This window comes from Lissotriton helveticus, chromosome 5_1 (assembly GCF_964261635.1).
Source record: "Lissotriton helveticus chromosome 5_1, aLisHel1.1, whole genome shotgun sequence".
Lineage (NCBI taxonomy): Eukaryota > Metazoa > Chordata > Amphibia > Caudata > Salamandridae > Lissotriton > Lissotriton helveticus.
The window spans coordinates 26319835-26339030 of NC_136065.1; the positions used below are offsets into that span (position 1 = coordinate 26319835).

Here is a 19196-nt window from a genome sequence, read left to right on the forward strand (position 1 = left end):
CTGCAGGAGACGGATCAGAGTTTTATCCAGTGGTTGTTTCCACTCAACCTAAAGTTTCGCAGAGGATTAAGATGCCTGCTGCAAAGAAACATGTCCTTGTCTGTCCAGAGGTTTTCATGCGACAATTAAAATGTAAAGGTAACCTTTTTTTTTAAACAAAGTTTATTAAGATTTTGTGCATGTTTCAAACAGCAAGTGATTAGATTGTACATTAGACATTTCTATTGTATAACTTTATATCCTGTCAATGAGTTACCTTGAACAGCAGTTTAATTAAGCATCACAATATTATAACGCCTCACTTGGTGTTCTTGCTGCATTCACATATCTCTATTACACTCATATTGCCACTACATATATATATATATGACTCTCAACAAAATCTTGTATTACAGCATACAATCCTGTCCCTGTCCTAGTCTAATAAACCAAAGTAACATATAATGTAATTCCCCCCCCACCCCCCAGCTCGGCCTCGCTTATATGCCTCTTAAGAGCAGGTGGCACCATTAAATGTCCAGTGCCCTGTGAGGTGCAACCTTAGCATAATACTTGTGTTTCAGTATCAACATCCTTCCGCCCTGACTGCACACACTAATTATATGTATATTTACAATTAAACATTTGTCCTATGTGAATGCATTAATTTCTGTCGTTTTAAACTCCTCCATTAGTACATTCCATTCAAGTGAAATAGGTTTCTTACGTAATCCCCCACGTTCCTCACTTTGTATATCTATACCTTCAGCTCTACCCATCTAAGGGCTTCGTTATACCTCTATACCTTCAGCTCTACCCATCGAAGGGCTTCGTTATACCTCTATACCTTCAGCTCTCCCCATCTAAGGGCTTCGTTATACCAATCTGAAACCGTTGGCGCTTTCTTCGTTTTCCAGCGCTTTGTTATTGTTCTTTTAGCCAGTAACAGCATCAGAGTAAGAAAGCGAGTTGTAGGGCTCCCACTTTTTCTTTTAAGACCCACACCTAGCAAGCAGGAGTCTAGTGTATTTATTTGTTTCCCCGGTGCTATCGTAGCTACTATGGTATGTATTGTATACCAGTAATGCGATATTTTGTGCATGACCATATCTTGTGGACCAGATCAGCACTTGGTTCCTGACCGCGAGGGCATAGATCAGCCACATCCGCAAACATCACACTGAATCTACGGGGGATAAATATGCGCGGTGTAGTATCATTATTTGAATACATTTAAACTTCGGGTTACGCGACACCTTTCTAGGATATTCCGTAATGGTTGACCATTCCTTGTCTGTTAATACCCTGCCTACATTCGCATTCCATCTTTCCCTAAGAGTCTGTAGTGATGTTGCTGTGTGCGAATTAATCCCATGAGCTAAACATTTTGTTAAACAACTCCCATTCCCCATCAAGTATAGCATGTGCACCAGCTCGTGTGTCGTAGGTGCTTGGCCATCCGGCGCGCAGGTACTACGAATAAATCTCAGTATATGTGCATGCGTCAAGAAAAGTACGCTTGGCACTTCCTGTTCTCTCACAAAGGTAGCGCAGTCTGACAGCATACCGTCTGCAAACAGCATTCCTACTGTATTCACCCCTGATTCCGACCAGACCGAAACTCATCGTTTAGACACTATCTCTAGTGGCAAGGGTATGCCGATCAGTGGTAGGTTTGGAGCATACGGTATTTGTTGTTTAGTATAACGCAGTGCCTTTCTCCAGTATTGCAAAGCCACTTTTAGTAACGGAGGTGTGTTTGGTGGCACCCTTGCATTTGGCAGAAGAAGTGTTTGTAACTTACCCCCATTCCATTCTCTTTGGGACATACCGAGTTTTTGTAAATTCCGGCCCACCAGCCACTAGGCCATCCAGTGTAATTGGCTGGCATAGCAGTATATTTTAAAGTCCGGCACTCCCATTCCTACGCTTCTATTGTCTAACTGTAGCTCGGATAATCCTATCCTGCGCCTTCCGGTGCCCCAAATTAACTCCACCAGTAAGGTGTCAAGAGCTTTAAATATGTGTGTAGGAATATTGTAGGCAGGTTCGTAAAATAATAAAGTAATCTAGGGAGCATCACCATTTTGGTGATTGTTATCCTCCCTGCCTCTGACAAAGGTAAAGATGTCCACAACCTAATTTGTGATCGAAGTGTATTAATCACTCTAGTTATGTTGCCATCTATCATATTTGCCATCTCTCTGTAGACATGTATTCCTAAATATTTAAATGTTGTTTGTGCTGTTTGAAAGTTCCATGGACCAAAATACAGCGAGTCATATAACCTTTGACCCAGAAAGGAATATGCGTAGGATTTGGTATCATTGATAGAGAGCCCAGACAGCAATTGAAACTTCTGAAATATATCCGGGAGAGGCGTGTGGTCTTTGCTAAGGTCCTCGAGATACAATCTAATGTCATTGGCGTAAGCCCAAACAATGTGGGTCTCGTTCCCCATACGTGTGCCGTGTTGTGGTGCAAGAAGACGAAGTTTGGCCCACAGAGGTTCTAAGGCCAGGACAAATATTAAAGGAGATAATGGGCAACCTTGCCGCGTACCTCGTGCCACTACATATTGTGGTGATATATAAGGCCCCGTGCGGGCTCGCGCAGTTGGGTTAGTATATAATAAAGCCGACCATTTTATGTATTGCTCAGTAGAGCACGGAACATATAGCCCCAATGCAAAGAGTTGAACGCCTGCTGCAAGTCTAGTGATATACAACCTTGTGTATTCATGTGGGAAGATGCTTTTGTCATTAGTTGGTGGAGTCTATGAATATTTAGGGCTGTACTTCTGCAGGGCACAAATCCACGTTGGTCTGCATGTATTAATTGTGGTATACATTGTTGTATCCTAATAGCCAGTAGCTTACTGAGAACCTTGTAGTCTGTGTTTAACAGTGATAAAGGTCTGTACCCTGACATGTCTGATATTTCTACCAGGTTTCAATAGGGATACCACTAAAGCCTGAAGTGTTGTGCCTGGTAACCTGCCAGTTTCTAACAATGCCTGATATCATTTTTGAAGGTGCAGGGCTAATATTGTCATATATGTAGCATTTAATTCTACGGGCAGCCCATCCGACCCCGGAGTTTTAGGCCTAGGAAGCGCTTTGATTGCTGCTTTAATTCCCGCTTCCGTAATAGGCTAATCTAGTTCTTCCTTATGCCCTGCCAACAATTGCAGAAGCTGGAGGTCCTCAAAGAATGCGTCAAAGTCCCTTTCGGAAAGGAGAGGCGGTGTCATATAGAGTGTCTCTTAGTATAATTTAAATGCTTCATTAATGCCCAGTTGTGTATTTACAATAACCCCCTCGGAGTTAGTTACCCCTATATTAGGAGAAGCCGTCAGTGTATTGCTGATAATTCTCGCTAGTAACACTCCCGCCCTACCTGCTTCCACATGTTGCTTTTGTGTATACAGCTGGTAGTCCAATACTCTACGGTCTTCTAATAATTCAGCATGTTGTATGTGTGCTTCTTGCAATTCCTCCTTACTAGTGTCATTTGTCAATGCGCCCCTTTCCAGAGTACCTAACCTGTTTTCTAGTGCTGTGAGTTTATCTAACAATGCTGAGGGCTCCCCTACTCTTGTGCTGATTGCAACTTCCCTAATAACTGTCTTAAAAGCATCCCATTCCATCGGTCTTGTGCTGGCGGTGTTGGCATTTTCTGTAAAATAGTTAGTAATCGCCTTGTTTCGAGTACCTGAAAGACAGAATCTTCCAATAACGACGGCTGCAATCTCCATGTAGGTATTGGTGTGGGTATCCGCCCCCACGTGAGGGTACCTTCCAGTGGATTGTGATCTGAAAGGGTCTTCCCGAGGTACATTGTGTCTGTCACATTGGGCATCAGCCTCATAGAGCAAAATATCCTGTCAAGGCGTGTATGTCGGCCGTGGGGGTGGGAGTAGGAGGAGTATTCCAAACTGTCTGGATGCTTCATTCCCCAGGAATCACCAATATTCCATCCCATTGCCCAACTTCTTAGAGCATCCGCCTGTTTACTACTATTAGTACCGTGCAGGGGTGGGTGCGACCTGTCCAAACCGACATCTAACAGCATTAAAGTCCCACGTAAAGGTAACGTTGGCAACAGTGGCGTCACTAGGGGGGTGCGGGGGGTGCGGACCGCACCGGGTGACACCCTCACATGGGGGTGACACCATCTGGTTGCGCCCCCCCCTCCCCCCAGCAGGCCTCTGTACATGGCACCCCTGCACCGCACCCGAAGGCCTCGGAGAGACTCGATCCGCTTTAAAAACAAAAGCAACCAGAGATATTTTCTCACCGATTCGAATTAAAATGTTCTCATTAGTTAAAGTTTGAAAAGTGTAGTAATGAGGGGCCCCCGCCATTTATATGGAAAAAGACACGGTGCTAAAGAGGGGGGGCCGGGGAGGGGGGGTATTAACCGCTTGGAATTGGAAATTAGCTTTTACTTTAGCTGTTTCATATCATAAAATTCTCACGTCTACAAACTCGCTGGTGCCTTGTACACAGATTTCTTTTTGCATTTTGAAAAGCTTTAAAAGAGAAACCATATGAAAGCGGCAGAGAGTGTAAAGGGGGGGGGGTCCTGCCCCCCCCCCCGGGTTTAATGTGCGAGAGAGAGGGAGCTAGAGGGAGTAAGAAGACGAGAGAGAGAGGGAGCTAGAGGGAGTAAGAAGACGAGAGAGACAGGGAGCTAGAGGGAGTAAGACAGAGAGAGAGGGAGCTAGAGTGAGAAAGACAGAGAGAGAGGGAGCTAGAGGGAGAAAGACAGAGAGAGAGAGAGGGAGCTAGAGAGAGTAAGACAGAGAGAGGGGAGACAGAGGTAGCTAGAGGAAGTAAGACAGAGAGAGAGAGAGGGAGCTAGACGGAGAGAGGGAGCTAGGGGGAGTACGATAGAGAGGGAGCAAGACAGATAGAGAGGGAGCAAGACAGAGAGAAAGGGAGCTAGAGGGAATAAGAGAGAGGGAGCTAGAGGGAGCAAGACAGAGAGAGAGGGCGCTAGAGGGAGTAAGACAGAGAGAGAGGGAGCTAGAGGGAGTAAGACAGAGAGAGAGGGAGACAGAGGGAGCTAGAGGGAGTAAGACAGAGAGAGAGAGGGAGCTAGACAGAGACAGAGGGAGCTAGAGGGAGTAAGACAGAGAGAGAGGGAGCTAGACAGAGAGAGGGAGCTAGAGGGAGTAAGACAGAGAGAGAGGGAGCTAGAGGGAGCGAGACAGAGAGAGGGAGCTAGAGGGAGTAAGACAGAGAGAGAGGGAGTCAGAGGGAGCTAGAGGGACCAAGACAGAGAGCGAGGGAGCTAGACAGAGAGAGCGAGCTAGAGGGAGTAAGATAGAGAGAGAAGGAGCTAAAGGGAGTAAGACAGAGAGAGAGGGAGCTAGAGGGAATAAGAGAGAGAGAGGGAGCTAGAGGGAGGAAGACAGAGAGAGGAGCTCGAGGGAGTACGACAGAGAGAGAGGGAGCTAGAGGGAGTAAGACAGAGAGAGAGGGAGACAGAAGGAGCTAGAGGGAGCAAGAGAGAGGGAGCTAGAGGGAGTAAGACCGAGAGAGAGGGAGACAGAGGGAGCTAGAGGGAGCTAGACAGAGAGAGGGAGCTAGAGGGAGTAAGACAGAGAGAGAGGGAGCTAGAGAGAGTAAGACAGCGAGAGAGGGAGCTAGACAGAGAGAGGGAGCTAGAGGGAGTAAGATAGAGAGAGAGGGAGCTACAGGGAGCTAGAGCGAGCAAGACAGAGAGAGAGGGAGTAAGAGAGAGAGAGAGGGAGCTAGAGGGAGCAAGCCAGAGAGAGGGAGCTAGAGGGACCAAGCCGGAGAGGGAGCTAGAGGGAGCTAGTGGGAGTAAGACAGAGAGAGAGGGAGCTAGGCGGAGCAAGACAGACAGAGAGGGAGATAGAGGGAGCAAGACAGAGAGGGAACTAGAGGGAGTAAGAGAGAGGGAGCTAGAGGGAGTAAGACAGAGAGAGAGGGAGCTATAGGGAGTAAGACAGAGAGAGAGGGAGCTAGAGGGAGTAAGACAGAGAGAGGGAGACAGAGGGAGCTAGAGGGAGCAAGACAGAGAGAGAGTGAGCTAGACAGAGAGAGGGAGCTAGAGGGATTAAGATAAAGAGAGAGGGAGCAAGACAGTGGGAGAGGGAGCTAGAGGGAGTAAGAGCGAGAGAGGGAGCTAGAGGGAGCTACACAGAGAGATGGACCTAGAGGGAGTAAGAGAGAGAGCGGGAGCTAGAGGGAGTAAGAGAGAGAGTGGGAGCTAGAGAGAGTAAGATAGAGAGAGGGAGCTAGAGGGAGTAAAACAGAGAGAGAGGGAGCAAGAGGGAGTAAGACAGAGAGAGAGGGAGTTAGAAGGAGTAAGAGAGGGAGCTAGAGGGAGCAAGACAGAGAGAGGGAGCTAGAGGGAGTAAGACAGAGAGAGAGGGAGCTAGAGGGAGTAAGGCAGAGAGAGAGGGAGCTAGAGGGAGTAAGACAGGGAGAGAGGGAGCTAGACAGAGAGAGAGAGCTAGAGGGATTAAGATAGAGAGAGAGGGAGCAAGACAGCGGGAGGGGGAGCTAGAGGGAGTAAGAGAGAGAGAGGGAGCTAGAGGGAGCAAGACAGAGAGAGAGGGTGCTAGAGGGAGTAAGACAGAGAGAGAGGGAGCTAGAGGGAGTAAGGCAGAGAGAGAGGGAGACAGAGGGAGCTAGAGGGAGTAAGACAGAGAGAGAGACGGGAGCTAGACAGAGACAGAGGGAGCTAGAGGGAGTAAGACAGAGAGAGAGGGAGCTAGACAGAGAGAGGGAGCTAGAGGGAGTAAGACAGAGAGAGAGGGAGCTAGAGGGAGCGAGACAGAGAGAGGGAGCTAGAGGGAGTAAGACAGAGAGAGAGGGAGTCAGAGGGAGCTAGAGGGACCAAGACAGAGAGAGAGGGAGCTAGACAGAGAGAGCGAGCTAGAGGGAGTAAGATAGAGAGAGAGGGAGCTAAAGGGAGTAAGACAGAGAGAGAGGGAGCTAGAGGGAATAAGAGAGAGAGAGGGAGCTAGAGGGAGGAAGACAGAGAGAGGAGCTCGAGGGAGTACGACAGAGAGAGAGGGAGCTAGAGGGAGTAAGACAGAGAGAGAGGGAGACAGAAGGAGCTAGAGGGAGCAAGAGAGAGGGAGCTAGAGGGAGTAAGACCGAGAGAGAGGGAGACAGAGGGAGCTAGAGGGAGCAAGAGAAAGGGAGCTCAAGGGAGCTAGACAGAGAGAGGGAGCTAGAGGGAGTAAGACAGAGAGAGAGGGAGCTAGAAAGAGTAAGACAGCGAGAGAAGGAGCTAGACAGAGAGAGGGAGCTAGAGGGAGTAAGATAGAGAGAGAGGGAGCTACAGGGAGCTAGAGCGAGCAAGACAGAGAGAGAGGGAGTAAGAGAGAGAGAGAGGGAGCTAGAGGGAGCAAGCCAGAGAGAGGGAGCTAGAGGGAGCTAGTGGGAGTAGGACAGAGAGAGAGGGAGCTAGGCGGAGCTAGTGGGAGTAAGACAGAGAGAGAGGGAGCTAGGCGGAGCAAGACAGACAGAGAGGGAGCTAGAGGGAGTAAGACAGAGAGAGGGAGACAGAGGGAGCTAGAGGGAGCAAGACAGAGAGAGAGGGAGCTAGACAGAGAGAGGGAGCTAGAGGGATTAAGATAAAGAGAGAGGGAGCAAGACAGAGGGAGAGGGAGCTATAGGGAGTAAGACAGAGAGAGAGGGAGCTAGAGGGAGTAAGACAGGGAGAGAGGGAGCTATAGGGAGTAAGACAGAGAGAGAGGGAGCTAGAGGGAGTAAGACAGAGAGAGGGAGACAGAGGGAGCTAGAGGGAGCAAGACAGAGAGAGAGGGAGCTAGACAGAGAGAGGGAGCTAGAGGGATTAAGATAAAGAGAGAGGGAGCAAGACAGAGGGAGAGGGAGCTAGATGGAGTAAGAGAGAGGGAGCTAGAGGGAGCTACACAGAGAGATGGAGCTAGAGGGAGTAAGAGAGAGAGCGGGAGCTAGAGGGAGTAAGAGAGAGAGTGGGAGCTAGAGAGAGTAAGACAGAGAGAGGGCGCTAGAGGGAGTAAAACAGAGAGAGAGGGAGCAAGAGGGAATAAGACAGAGAGAGAGGGAGTTAGAAGGAGTAAGAGAGGGAGCTAGAGGGAGCAAGACAAAGAGAGGGAGCTAGAGGGAGTAAGACCGAGAGAGAGGGAGCTAGAGGGAGTAAGACAGGGAGAGAGGGAGCTAGACAGAGAGAGAGAACTAGAGGGATTAAGATAGAGAGAGAGGGAGCAAGACAGAGGGAGGGGGAGCTAGAGGGAGTAAGAGAGAGAGAGAGGGAGCTAGAGGGAGCTACACAGAGATGGAGCTAGAGAGAGTAAGACAGAGAGAGAGGGAGTAAGACAGAGAGAGGGAGACAGAGGGAGTTAGAGGGAGCAATACAGAGAGAGAGGGAGCTAGACAGAGAGAGGGAGTAAGACAGAGAGAGAGTGAGCCAGAGGGCTCTTGACAGAGAGAGGGAGCTAGAGGGAGTAAGAGAGAGAGAGAGGAAGCTAGAGGGAGTAAGACAGAGAGAGAGGCAGCTAGAGGGAGTAAGACAGAGAGAGGGAGCTAAATGGAGCAAGACAGAGAGAGAGGGAGCTAGAGGGAGTAAGAGAGAGAGAGGGAGCTAGAGGGAGTAAGAGAGAGAGCGGGAGCTAGAGGGAGTAAGACAGAGAGAGGGAGCTAGACAGAGAGAGGGAGCTAGAGGGAGTAAGACAGTACCTAGCGCCGTACATTTCCGACAGAGGTGGTCCATGCTGTAAGTCGTGAGGGGGTGACACCATGAGTTACCCGCACCGGGTGACACCAACCCCAGTGACGCCACTGGTTGGCAAATAATGTATCTGCGGGAAAGAGATGGGAGTTTTATCTAGTGGCTATTTCCACTCCTGCTAAAGTAGCGCAGAGGATTAAGGTGCCTGCTGCAAAGAACATGTCCTTGTGTGTCTGTAAGTTTTTAGGCAACAATAAAAATGTAAAGGTAACTTTGGCGAGTGAGGTTCCTGCAGGACGGAGATGGAAGCTTTTTCTAGTGGCGGCTACTACTGATGCTAAAGTAGCGCAGAGGATTAAGGTGCCTGCTGCAAAGAACATGTCCTTGCGTGTTCAGAGGTTTTCAGGTGACAATAAAAATGTAAATGTAACTTTGACATTTAATGTTCTTTTAGGAAAGAGAAGGAAGTTAAGATGCCTGATAGGCACCAGGTTTGCAGTACGGAGCACAGCAGCCACACTGCTCTACAACATACCTTAGAAACATTGCCACAGCCAATAGCTCGGGCTAAAGACTTATAAGGTCCCAAAGGCAGGACCTATTGGCTATGCCAATGCTTGTTTAATTCTGCAGTTTGGTGCATGATTCACACGGGAAACATTGTCTGCCCTTGTTTATAAAATCTACAAGGAAAAGAGATACATAGTTTCACTGAGGCTTCTGGTTGCCATGGAAACAGGTGAGAGGGTCATTGAAGAAGGTTCTTGGAATGTTGGAGTTTAAACCGTGGATGACAGTTGGAGGGGGTGGGGGGGGGGGGCTCACTCCAGCCTCAGCTCCGCTCCTCCCCTGTAGGGGGGTGGGCGGGAAGGATGAGGGTCTGAAGCTCCCTGCAGCTCTCACTCCAGCCTCAGATCCGCTCCCCAGAGACCAAAGAGCGGGAAGAGCCTCTGTGTGAAGGGGGCCGGCGGGAAGGAGTAGAGAAGCTCCATGGAGTCAGCATTGTACACGGACAGCCGCCCCCCCTCGTAGTCCAGATACACCCCCAGCTTCAGGGGCTCCTCACGAGGGGTCAGAGGGGTCCAAGGGGAGGTGAGAGCTGAGTACTGACCCCCCGACCCCTGCACAGCCCAGACTCCCCCCTCAGGTGACCATGGGATCCCTCTCTTCCTGTCCACAGACTCTGCTGCGACCCCCACACGCCACTCTCCCCCCTCCTGCAGCAGCTGCACCTCCCAGTAATGTCTGCCGGAGGTGAACCCCTCGCTCCCCAGCACACAGAGGGAGTGAGTGAATCTCTTGGGGGTGTCCGGCAGGGTCTGTGCTGTGTTCGTGTCTCTCACTCGTCTCCCCCCCTCAGACAGGAGGAGCCGAGGATGAGCCGTGTCAGGATCCAGAGTCACCATCACTGCAGAGAAGAGATTCACAATTAGAGATTCAATGACACAAAGAAAGGCTGTAATTACTGCTTCTGTTTTACATATGATTAATTTACACCACATCTGGAAGGAGCACGCGGCGCTAGAGAGCGCGGCACTAGACGGCTCACTACACTAAAGCGCGCGGCACTAGACTGCTCACTACACTAAAGCGCGCGGCACTAGACTGCTCACTACACTAAAGCGCGCGGCACTAGACTGCTCACTACACTAAAGCGCGCGGCACTAGACTGCTCACTACACTAAAGCGCAGCACTAGACCACCACACATGAGACATGCTACACTACATCACACTACCACCAACGAAGCATGCTACACTACATCACACTACTACACATGAAGCAAGCTACACTGCATCACACTACTACACATGAAGCAAGCTACACTACATCACACTACTACACATGAAGCATGCTACACCAGACTACCACACGAGGCATACTACACTACATCACACTACCACACATGAGACATACTACAACACACTACAACACGAGGCATACTACACTACTACACACTACCACACATGAGACATACTACATCACACTACAACACGAGGAATACTACACTGCATCACACTACCACCAACGAAGCATGCTACACTACATCATACTACTACACATGAAGCATGTTACACTACATCACACTACTACACATGAAGCAAGCTACACTAAATCACACTACCACACATGAAGCATGCTACAACACACTACAACACGAGGCATACTACACTACATCACACTTCCACACATGAGACATACTACAACACACTACAACACGAGGAATACTACACTGCATCACACTACCACACATGAGACATACTACAACACACTACAACACGAGACACACTACACTACTACACACTACCACACATGAGACATACTACATCGCACTACAACACGAGGAATACTACACTGCATCACACTACCACCAACGAAGCATGCTACACTACATCACACTACTACACATGAAGCATGTTACACTACATCACACTACTACACATGAAGCAAGCTACACTACATCACACTACTAACTACATCACACTACTACACATGAAGCATGCTACACCACACTACCACACAAGCCATAATACACTACATCACAGTACCACGCATAAAGCATGCTACACTACATCACACTACTACACATTAAGCATCCTACACTACATCACACTACTACACATGAAGCATGCTACACTACATCACACTACCACACATGAAGCATGCTACACCACACTACCACGAGGCATACTACACTACACTACCACACATGAAGCATGCTACACCACACTACCACTCAAGGCATAATACACTACATCACACTACCACGCATAAAGCATGCTACACTACACCACACTACTACACATTAAGCATCCTACACTACATCACACTACCACACATGAAGCATGCTACATCACACTACCACACGAGGCATACTACACTACATCACACTACCACACATGAGACATACTACATCACACTACAACACGAGGCATACTACACTGCATCACACTACCACACATGAGACATGCTACACCACACTACAACACGAGGCATACTACACTACATCACACTACCACACATGAGACATACTACAACACACTACAACACGAGGCATACTACACTACATCACACTACCACACATGAGACATACTACAACACACTACAACACGAGGCATACTACACTATATCACACTACCACACATGAAGCATGCTACACCACACTACCACACACAGCATATTACACTACTTCACACTACCACACATGAGACATACTACATCACACTACAACACGAGGCATACTACACTACATCACACTACCACACATGAGACATACTACATCACACTACAACACGAGGCATACTACACTACATCACACTACTACACATGAGACATACTACATCACACTACAACACGAGGCATAATACACTGCATCACACTACCACAAACGAAGCATGCTACACTACACCACACTACTACACATGAAGCATGTTACACTACATCACACTACTACACATGAAGCATGCTACACCACACTACCACACAAGCCATAATACACTACATCACTCTACTACGCATAAAGCATGCTACACTACACCACACTACTACACATTAAGCATCCTACGCTACATCACACTACTACACATGAAGCATGCTACACCACACTACCACACAAGCCATAATACACTACCACACATGAGACATACTACATGTATTGTATGTATGTATTGCGACTTATATAGCGCACGTATCACCCGAAGGTATCAAGGCGCTTGCTTAGGGAACCCGTCCTGGTATTCCCCTGTGAGATACCCCGGCAGGGTAACCACAAGGTGAAAGCCAGGCATCCCGCCGCGAGGGGCCGTAGTGGAGATTAAGCAAGCTATTGCCCAGAGTCGCAGAGTGTGACCCCGTGAGTCGAGTAGGCACCGGAGCGAGAATTGTCGAGTCTGTGGAATTTTTGAGCCCGAGACCCGCCGAGGCGGGGAATCGAACCCTGGTCCACGGCCGATCTCAGCTTCCGGGTCTGCCGCCTCTAACCACTGAGCCACGCTTCTCACACTACAACACGAGGAATACTACACTACATCACACTACCACAAACAAAGCATGCTACACTACACCACACTACTACACATGAAGCATGTTACACTACATCACACTACTACACATGAAGCATGCTACACCACACTACCACACAAGCCATAATACACTACATCACACTACCACGCATAAAGCATGCTACACTACACCACACTACTACACATTAAGCATCCTACACTACATCACACTACTACACATGAAGCATGCTACACCACACTACCACACAAGCCATAATACACTACATCACACTACCACGCATAAAGCATGCTACACTACATCACACTACTACACATTAAGCATCCTACACTACATCACACTACTACACATGAAGCATGCTACACTACATCACACTACCACAAACGAAGCATGCTACACTGCATCACACTACTACACATGAAGCATGCTACACTACACTACACTACCACACATGAAGCATGCTACACCACACTACCACACAAGGCATAATACACTACATCACACTACCACGCATAAAGCATGCTACACTACACCACACTACTACACATTAAGCATCCTACACTACATCACACTACCACACATGAAGCATGCTACATCACACTACCACACGAGGCATACTACACTACATCACACTACCACACATAAAGCGTGCTACAATACCCTACCACACAATGCATACTACACTACATAACACTACCACACATGAATCATGCTACATCACCCTACCACATGAGGTATACTACACTACATCACACTACCACACATGAAGCATGCTACACTGCATCACACTACTACACATGAAGCATGCACACTACATCACACTACTACACATGAAGCATACTACACCACACTACCACACAAGCGATAATACACTACATCACACTACCACACATGAAGCATGCTACATCACACTACCACACGAGGCATACTACACTACATCACACTACCACAAATGAAGCGTGCTACAATACCCTACCACACAATGCATACTACACTACATAACACTACCACACATGAAGCATGCTACACTGCATCACACTACTACACATGAAGCATGCTACACTACATCACACTACTACACATGAAGCTTGCTACATTATATCACACTACTACACATGAAGCATGCTACACTGCATCACACTACTACACATGAAGCATGCTACACTACATCACACTACTACACATGAAGCATACTACACCACACTACCACACAAGCCATAATACACTACATCACACTACCACACATAAAGCATACTACATACTACACTACATCACACTACTACACACGAAGCATGCTACACTACATCACACTACCACACATGAAGCATGCTACACTACATCACACTACCACACATGAATCATGCTACACCACACTACCACACAAGGCATATTACACTACTTCACACTACCACACATGAAGCGTGCTACAACACCCTACCACACAAGGCATAATACACTACATCACACTACTACACATGAAGCATGCCACATCACACTACCACACGAGGCATACCACACTACATCACACTACTACACAAGAAGCATGCTACACTACATCACACTACTACACATGACGCCTGCTACACTATATCACACTGCTACACATGAAGCTTGCTACACTACATCACACTACTACACATGAAGCATGTTACATCACACTACCACACGAGGCATACCACACTACATCACACTGCTACACATGAAGTATGCTACACTACATCACACTACTACACATGAAGCCTGCTACACTATATCACACTGCTACACATGAAGCATGCTACACTGCATCACACTACTACACATGAAGCATGCTACACTACATCACACTACTACACATGAAGCATACTACACCACACTACCACACAAGCCATAATACACTACATCACACTACCACACATAAAGCATACTACACTACATCACACTACTACACATGAAGCATGCTACACTACATCACACTACCACACATGAAGCATGCTACACTACATCACACTACCACACATGAATCATGCTACACCACACTACCACACAAGGCATACTACACTACACCACACTACCACACATGAATCATGCTACAACACCCTACCACACAAGGCATAATACACTACATCACACTACTACACATGAAGCATGCCACATCACACTACCACACGAGGCATACCGCACTACATCACACTACTACACAAGAAGCATGCTACACTACATCACACTACTACACATGAAGCCTGCTACACTATATCACACTGCTACACATGAAGCTTGCTTCACTGCATCACACTACTACACATGAAGCTTGCTACACTATATCACACTGCTACACATGAAGCATCATACACTACATCACACTACCACACGAGGCATACTACACTACACCACACTACCACACATGAGGCATGCTATATCACACTACGACACAAGCCATAAAACACTACATCACACTACCACACATGAAGCATGCTGCACCACACTACCACACAAGCCATAATAAACGACATCACAGTACCACACATGAAGCATGCTACACAACTCTACAACACGAGGTATACTACACTGCATCACACTAACACACATGAAGTGTGCTACAACACCCTACCACACAAGGCATGCTACACTAAATAACACTACCACACATGAAGCATGATACATCACACCACCACACGAGGCATACTACACTACATCAAACTACCACATATAAAGCATGCAACACCACACTACAACACAAGGTATACTACACTACATCACACTACCAAACAAGAAGCATGCTACTCAACACTACAACACAAGGTATACTACACTACATCACACTACCACACATGAAGTGTGAGTCTGTGAGAGAGTGTCTGTGAGAGATTGTCTGTGAGAGTGTCTGTGAGAGTGTCTGTGTGAGAGAGTCTGTGAGAGAGTGTCTGTGAGAGTGTCTATGAATGTCTATGAGAGTGTCTATGAGTGTCGATGAGAGTGTCGGTGACAGTGTCTGTGAGTGTCTGTGAGAGAGTGTTTCTGAGAGTCTGTGAGAGAGTGTCTGTGTGAGAGTGTCTGCGAGAGAGAGTCTGTGAGAGAGTGTCTGTGAGAGTGTCTATGAGAGAGCCTGTGAGTGTCTGTGAGAGAGTCTGTGAGAGTGTCTGTGAGAGAGTCTGTGAGAGAGTGTCTGTGAGAGAGAGTCTGTGAGAGAGTCTGTGAGAGAGTGTCTGTGAGAGAGTGTCTGTGTGAGAGTGTCTGTGAGAGTCTGTGAGAGTGTCTGTAAGAGAGTGTTTGTGAGAGTCTGTGAGAGAGTGTCTGTGTGAGAATGTCTGCGAGAGTCTGTGAGAGAGTGTCTGTGAGAGTCTGTGAGAGTGTCTATGAGAGAGTCTGTGAGAGTGTCTGTGAGAGTGTCTGTGAGAGAGTCTGTGAGAGTGTCTGTAAGAGAGTGTCTGTGAGAGTGTCTGTGAGTGTCTGTGAGCGAGTGTCTGTGAACGAGTGTCTGTGAGAGAGTGTCTGTGAGAGAGTGTCTGTGAGGGTGTCTGTGAGAGAGTGTCTGTGAGAGTCTGTGAGAGAGTGCCTGTGAGAGTGTCTGTGAGAGAGTTCCTGTGAGAGAGTGTCTGTGAGAGTATGTGAGAGAGTCTGTGAGAGAGTGTCTTAGAGTGTCTGTGAGGGTGTCTGTGAGAGTCTGTGAGAGAGTGTCTGTGAGAGTGTCTGTGAAAGTCTGTGAGAGAGTGCCTGTGAGAGTGTCTGTGAGAGAGTTCCTGTGAGAGAGTGTCTGTGAGAGTATGTGAGAGAGTCTGTGTGAGAGTGTCTTAGAGTGTCTGTGAGGGTGTCTGTGAGAGTCTGTGAGAGAGTGTCTGTGAAAGTCTGTGAGAGAGTTTTTGATGCCTAGATAATTCAAAGTTAAGATATCTGCAGTTAGACATTGTCTCTACCAGATAAGGTGTTACTGAAGGTAAGTAACTTGTTCCTTAATGTATATTGGATTAAGAAAAGTGCTGTTGTGTTCATGTCTAAATTAGACCAGTAGTGCCACCATGTGGTGGACTGTCATGAGTACTTATGCTGACAATTAAAACCACTGGTTCAAATTAAGCATTGATTTTGTGACACCATTGCCACTGAGCATGGCAGTGATGTGTGGGGACTCTCACTACACTAGCAGTAAATTCCTTCCACCAGGACTGTCTGTCTGTCCCGGTCAGGTGGTGGTAAAGCCCTCATTTGCATGTAGATGTTGTCTGGTCTGTTTTGGCATACGTGCGCACTTTATCAAGCATACAGCTATAACAAACGATATCATTTTCATAAACAGTATCAAACATGCATAATAAACCCAATTGTATTTACCTTTATAACGCTTCATCTCTGGGCCTTGAAGCTTCACATTATTACACCTGAAACAACACATCAATCATGTTGGTGTTACAGAACAAACACAGTTTAAAAGGATAACATACGGAACACCAGATACCGCCTGTAATTAAAAAAGTAATCCTGTGATCCCAGGCGCTCCTGTGGACCAGTGCAAAGAGTGTGTTACTCTTGACACAACAACAATCAAAGCTCCAATGACACAACAACAATCAAAGCTCCAATGACACATGGCAACCCAGTTACAACCTGCTGAGCAGTGGCTGGGTGAGAATAACAGGTGACAACCCACTAAAATCACAGAATACCAAACAAACCAGGGCCACGCTGCTTGCAATGATGAAGGGACATAGATTGGCAGCCAATAAAGCCTGTCAATGGGTAAAAAGACTATTCGGCAACGCTCGATTCAAACTGGTCCAATGCAGTTATCGCCACATGTACATGGAGTTCTCCACACTGCTCAAGATGCCATGAAACACAGCTGACTCCCGGAGTATGAGGTGGCGATGACCTTCAGTACAAACATACTAGTCTGAGTTAGAGAGAAGGCTGCCTCCGCGCACTGGACGGCTTCCCGAACTATGTCCAGTGCTTACGGCAGATGAAAGAAAAGGAAAGATGAAAAGACAGATCACTCCACTGGGGAGTATACTAGCAGTATTCTATAATGTCTTTAATTGCGTGTTTGTAATTAATCTCTAGATGCCAGCACTTGTGAGTCTCTGTGGTCCTGCACCTTGGAATCTCTGTGGTCCTGCACCTTGGAATCTCTGTGGTCCTGCACCTTGGAATCTCTGTGGTCCTGCACCTTGGAATCTCTGTGGTCCTGCACCTTGGAATCTCTGTGGTCCTGCACCTTGGAATCTCTGTGGTCCTGCACCTTGGAATCTCTGTGGTCCTGCACCTTGGAATCTCTGTGGTCCTGCACCTTGGAATCTCTGTGGTCCTGCATCTTGGAGTCTCTGTGGTCCTGCACCTTGGAATCTCTGTGGTCCTGCATCTTGGAATCTCTGTGGTCCTGCACCTTGGAATCTCTGTGGTCCTGCATCTTGGAGTCTCTGTGGTGCTGCACCTTGGAATCTCTGCGGTCCTGCATCTTGGAGTCTCTGTGGTCCTGCACCTTGGAATCTCTGTGGTTCTCTACCAGGGAATCTCTCAACTCCTGATTCTTGGGATATCTGTGGTCATGAACCTGTGAATCTCTGTGGTCATGTACCTGTGAATCTCTGTGGCCATGTACCTGTGAATCTCTGTGGTCACGAACCTGTGAATCTCTGTGGTCATGAACCTGTGAATCTCTGTGGTCATGTACCTGTGAATCTCTGTGGTCATGTACACGTGAATCTCTGTGGTCATGAACCTGTGAATCTCTGTGGTCATGAACCTGTGAATCTCTGTGGTCATGAACCTGTGAATCTCTGTGGTCATGAACCTGTGAATCTCTGTGGTCATGAACCTGTGAATCTCTGTGGTCATGAACCTGTGAATCTCTGTGGTCATGAACCTGTGAATCTCTGTGGTCATGAACCTGTGAATCTCTGTGGTCATGAACCTGTGAATCTCTGTGGTCATGAACCTGTAAATCTCTGTGGTCATGTACCTGTGAATCTCTGTGGTCATGTACCTGTGAATCTCTGTGGTCATGTACACGTGAATCTCTGTGGTCATGAACCTGTGAATCTCTGTGGTTATGAACCTGTGAATCTCTGTGGTCATGAACCTGTAAATCTCTGTGGCCATGTACCTGTGAATCTCTGTGGTCATGTACACGTGAATCTCTGTGGTCATGTACACGTGAATCTCTGTGGTCATGTACACGTGAATCTCTGTGGTCATGAACCTGTGAATCTCTGTGGTCATGAACCTGTGAATCTCTGTGGTCATGATGACGTCTGTGAGACATAGTTGAAATTGCTCTTCTGCGACGGTAGAATTTTCTTCAGGCACTAAGATACACTGAGTATCATCGGCATATGAAGTGGTTTCAATTTTAAAGGATAATATTCTTTCAATGAGGGGAGCCATATATATGATGAATAAAACCAGGCTGAGGGCAGATCCCTGAGGAATGCCAGACTTGAGTGACGTTTCAGTTGGCTGTTAATGTCCAAGCGTAACCACCTGCCTGTGGTCGGCAATGAAGGACTTTAGCCAAGCCAAGGC

General features: G+C 47.5%; 1 protein-coding gene across 1 annotated transcript in view; it reads right to left on the reverse strand.

The window, feature by feature from the left end:
* Positions 1 to 573: 573 nt before the first annotated feature.
* Positions 574 to 19196, reverse strand: part of LOC144754096 (E3 ubiquitin-protein ligase TRIM39-like) — a 156435-nt gene continuing 137812 nt past the window's right edge. The window contains exons 5-6 of the mRNA XM_078641663.1: positions 17007 to 17053; positions 574 to 10087 (exon numbers count right to left, since the gene is read on the reverse strand). Coding sequence (XP_078497789.1) covers positions 9579 to 10087; positions 17007 to 17053 — 556 coding nt within the window. The 3' untranslated portion in view covers positions 574 to 9578. The remainder of the gene's footprint in view (positions 10088 to 17006; positions 17054 to 19196) is intronic.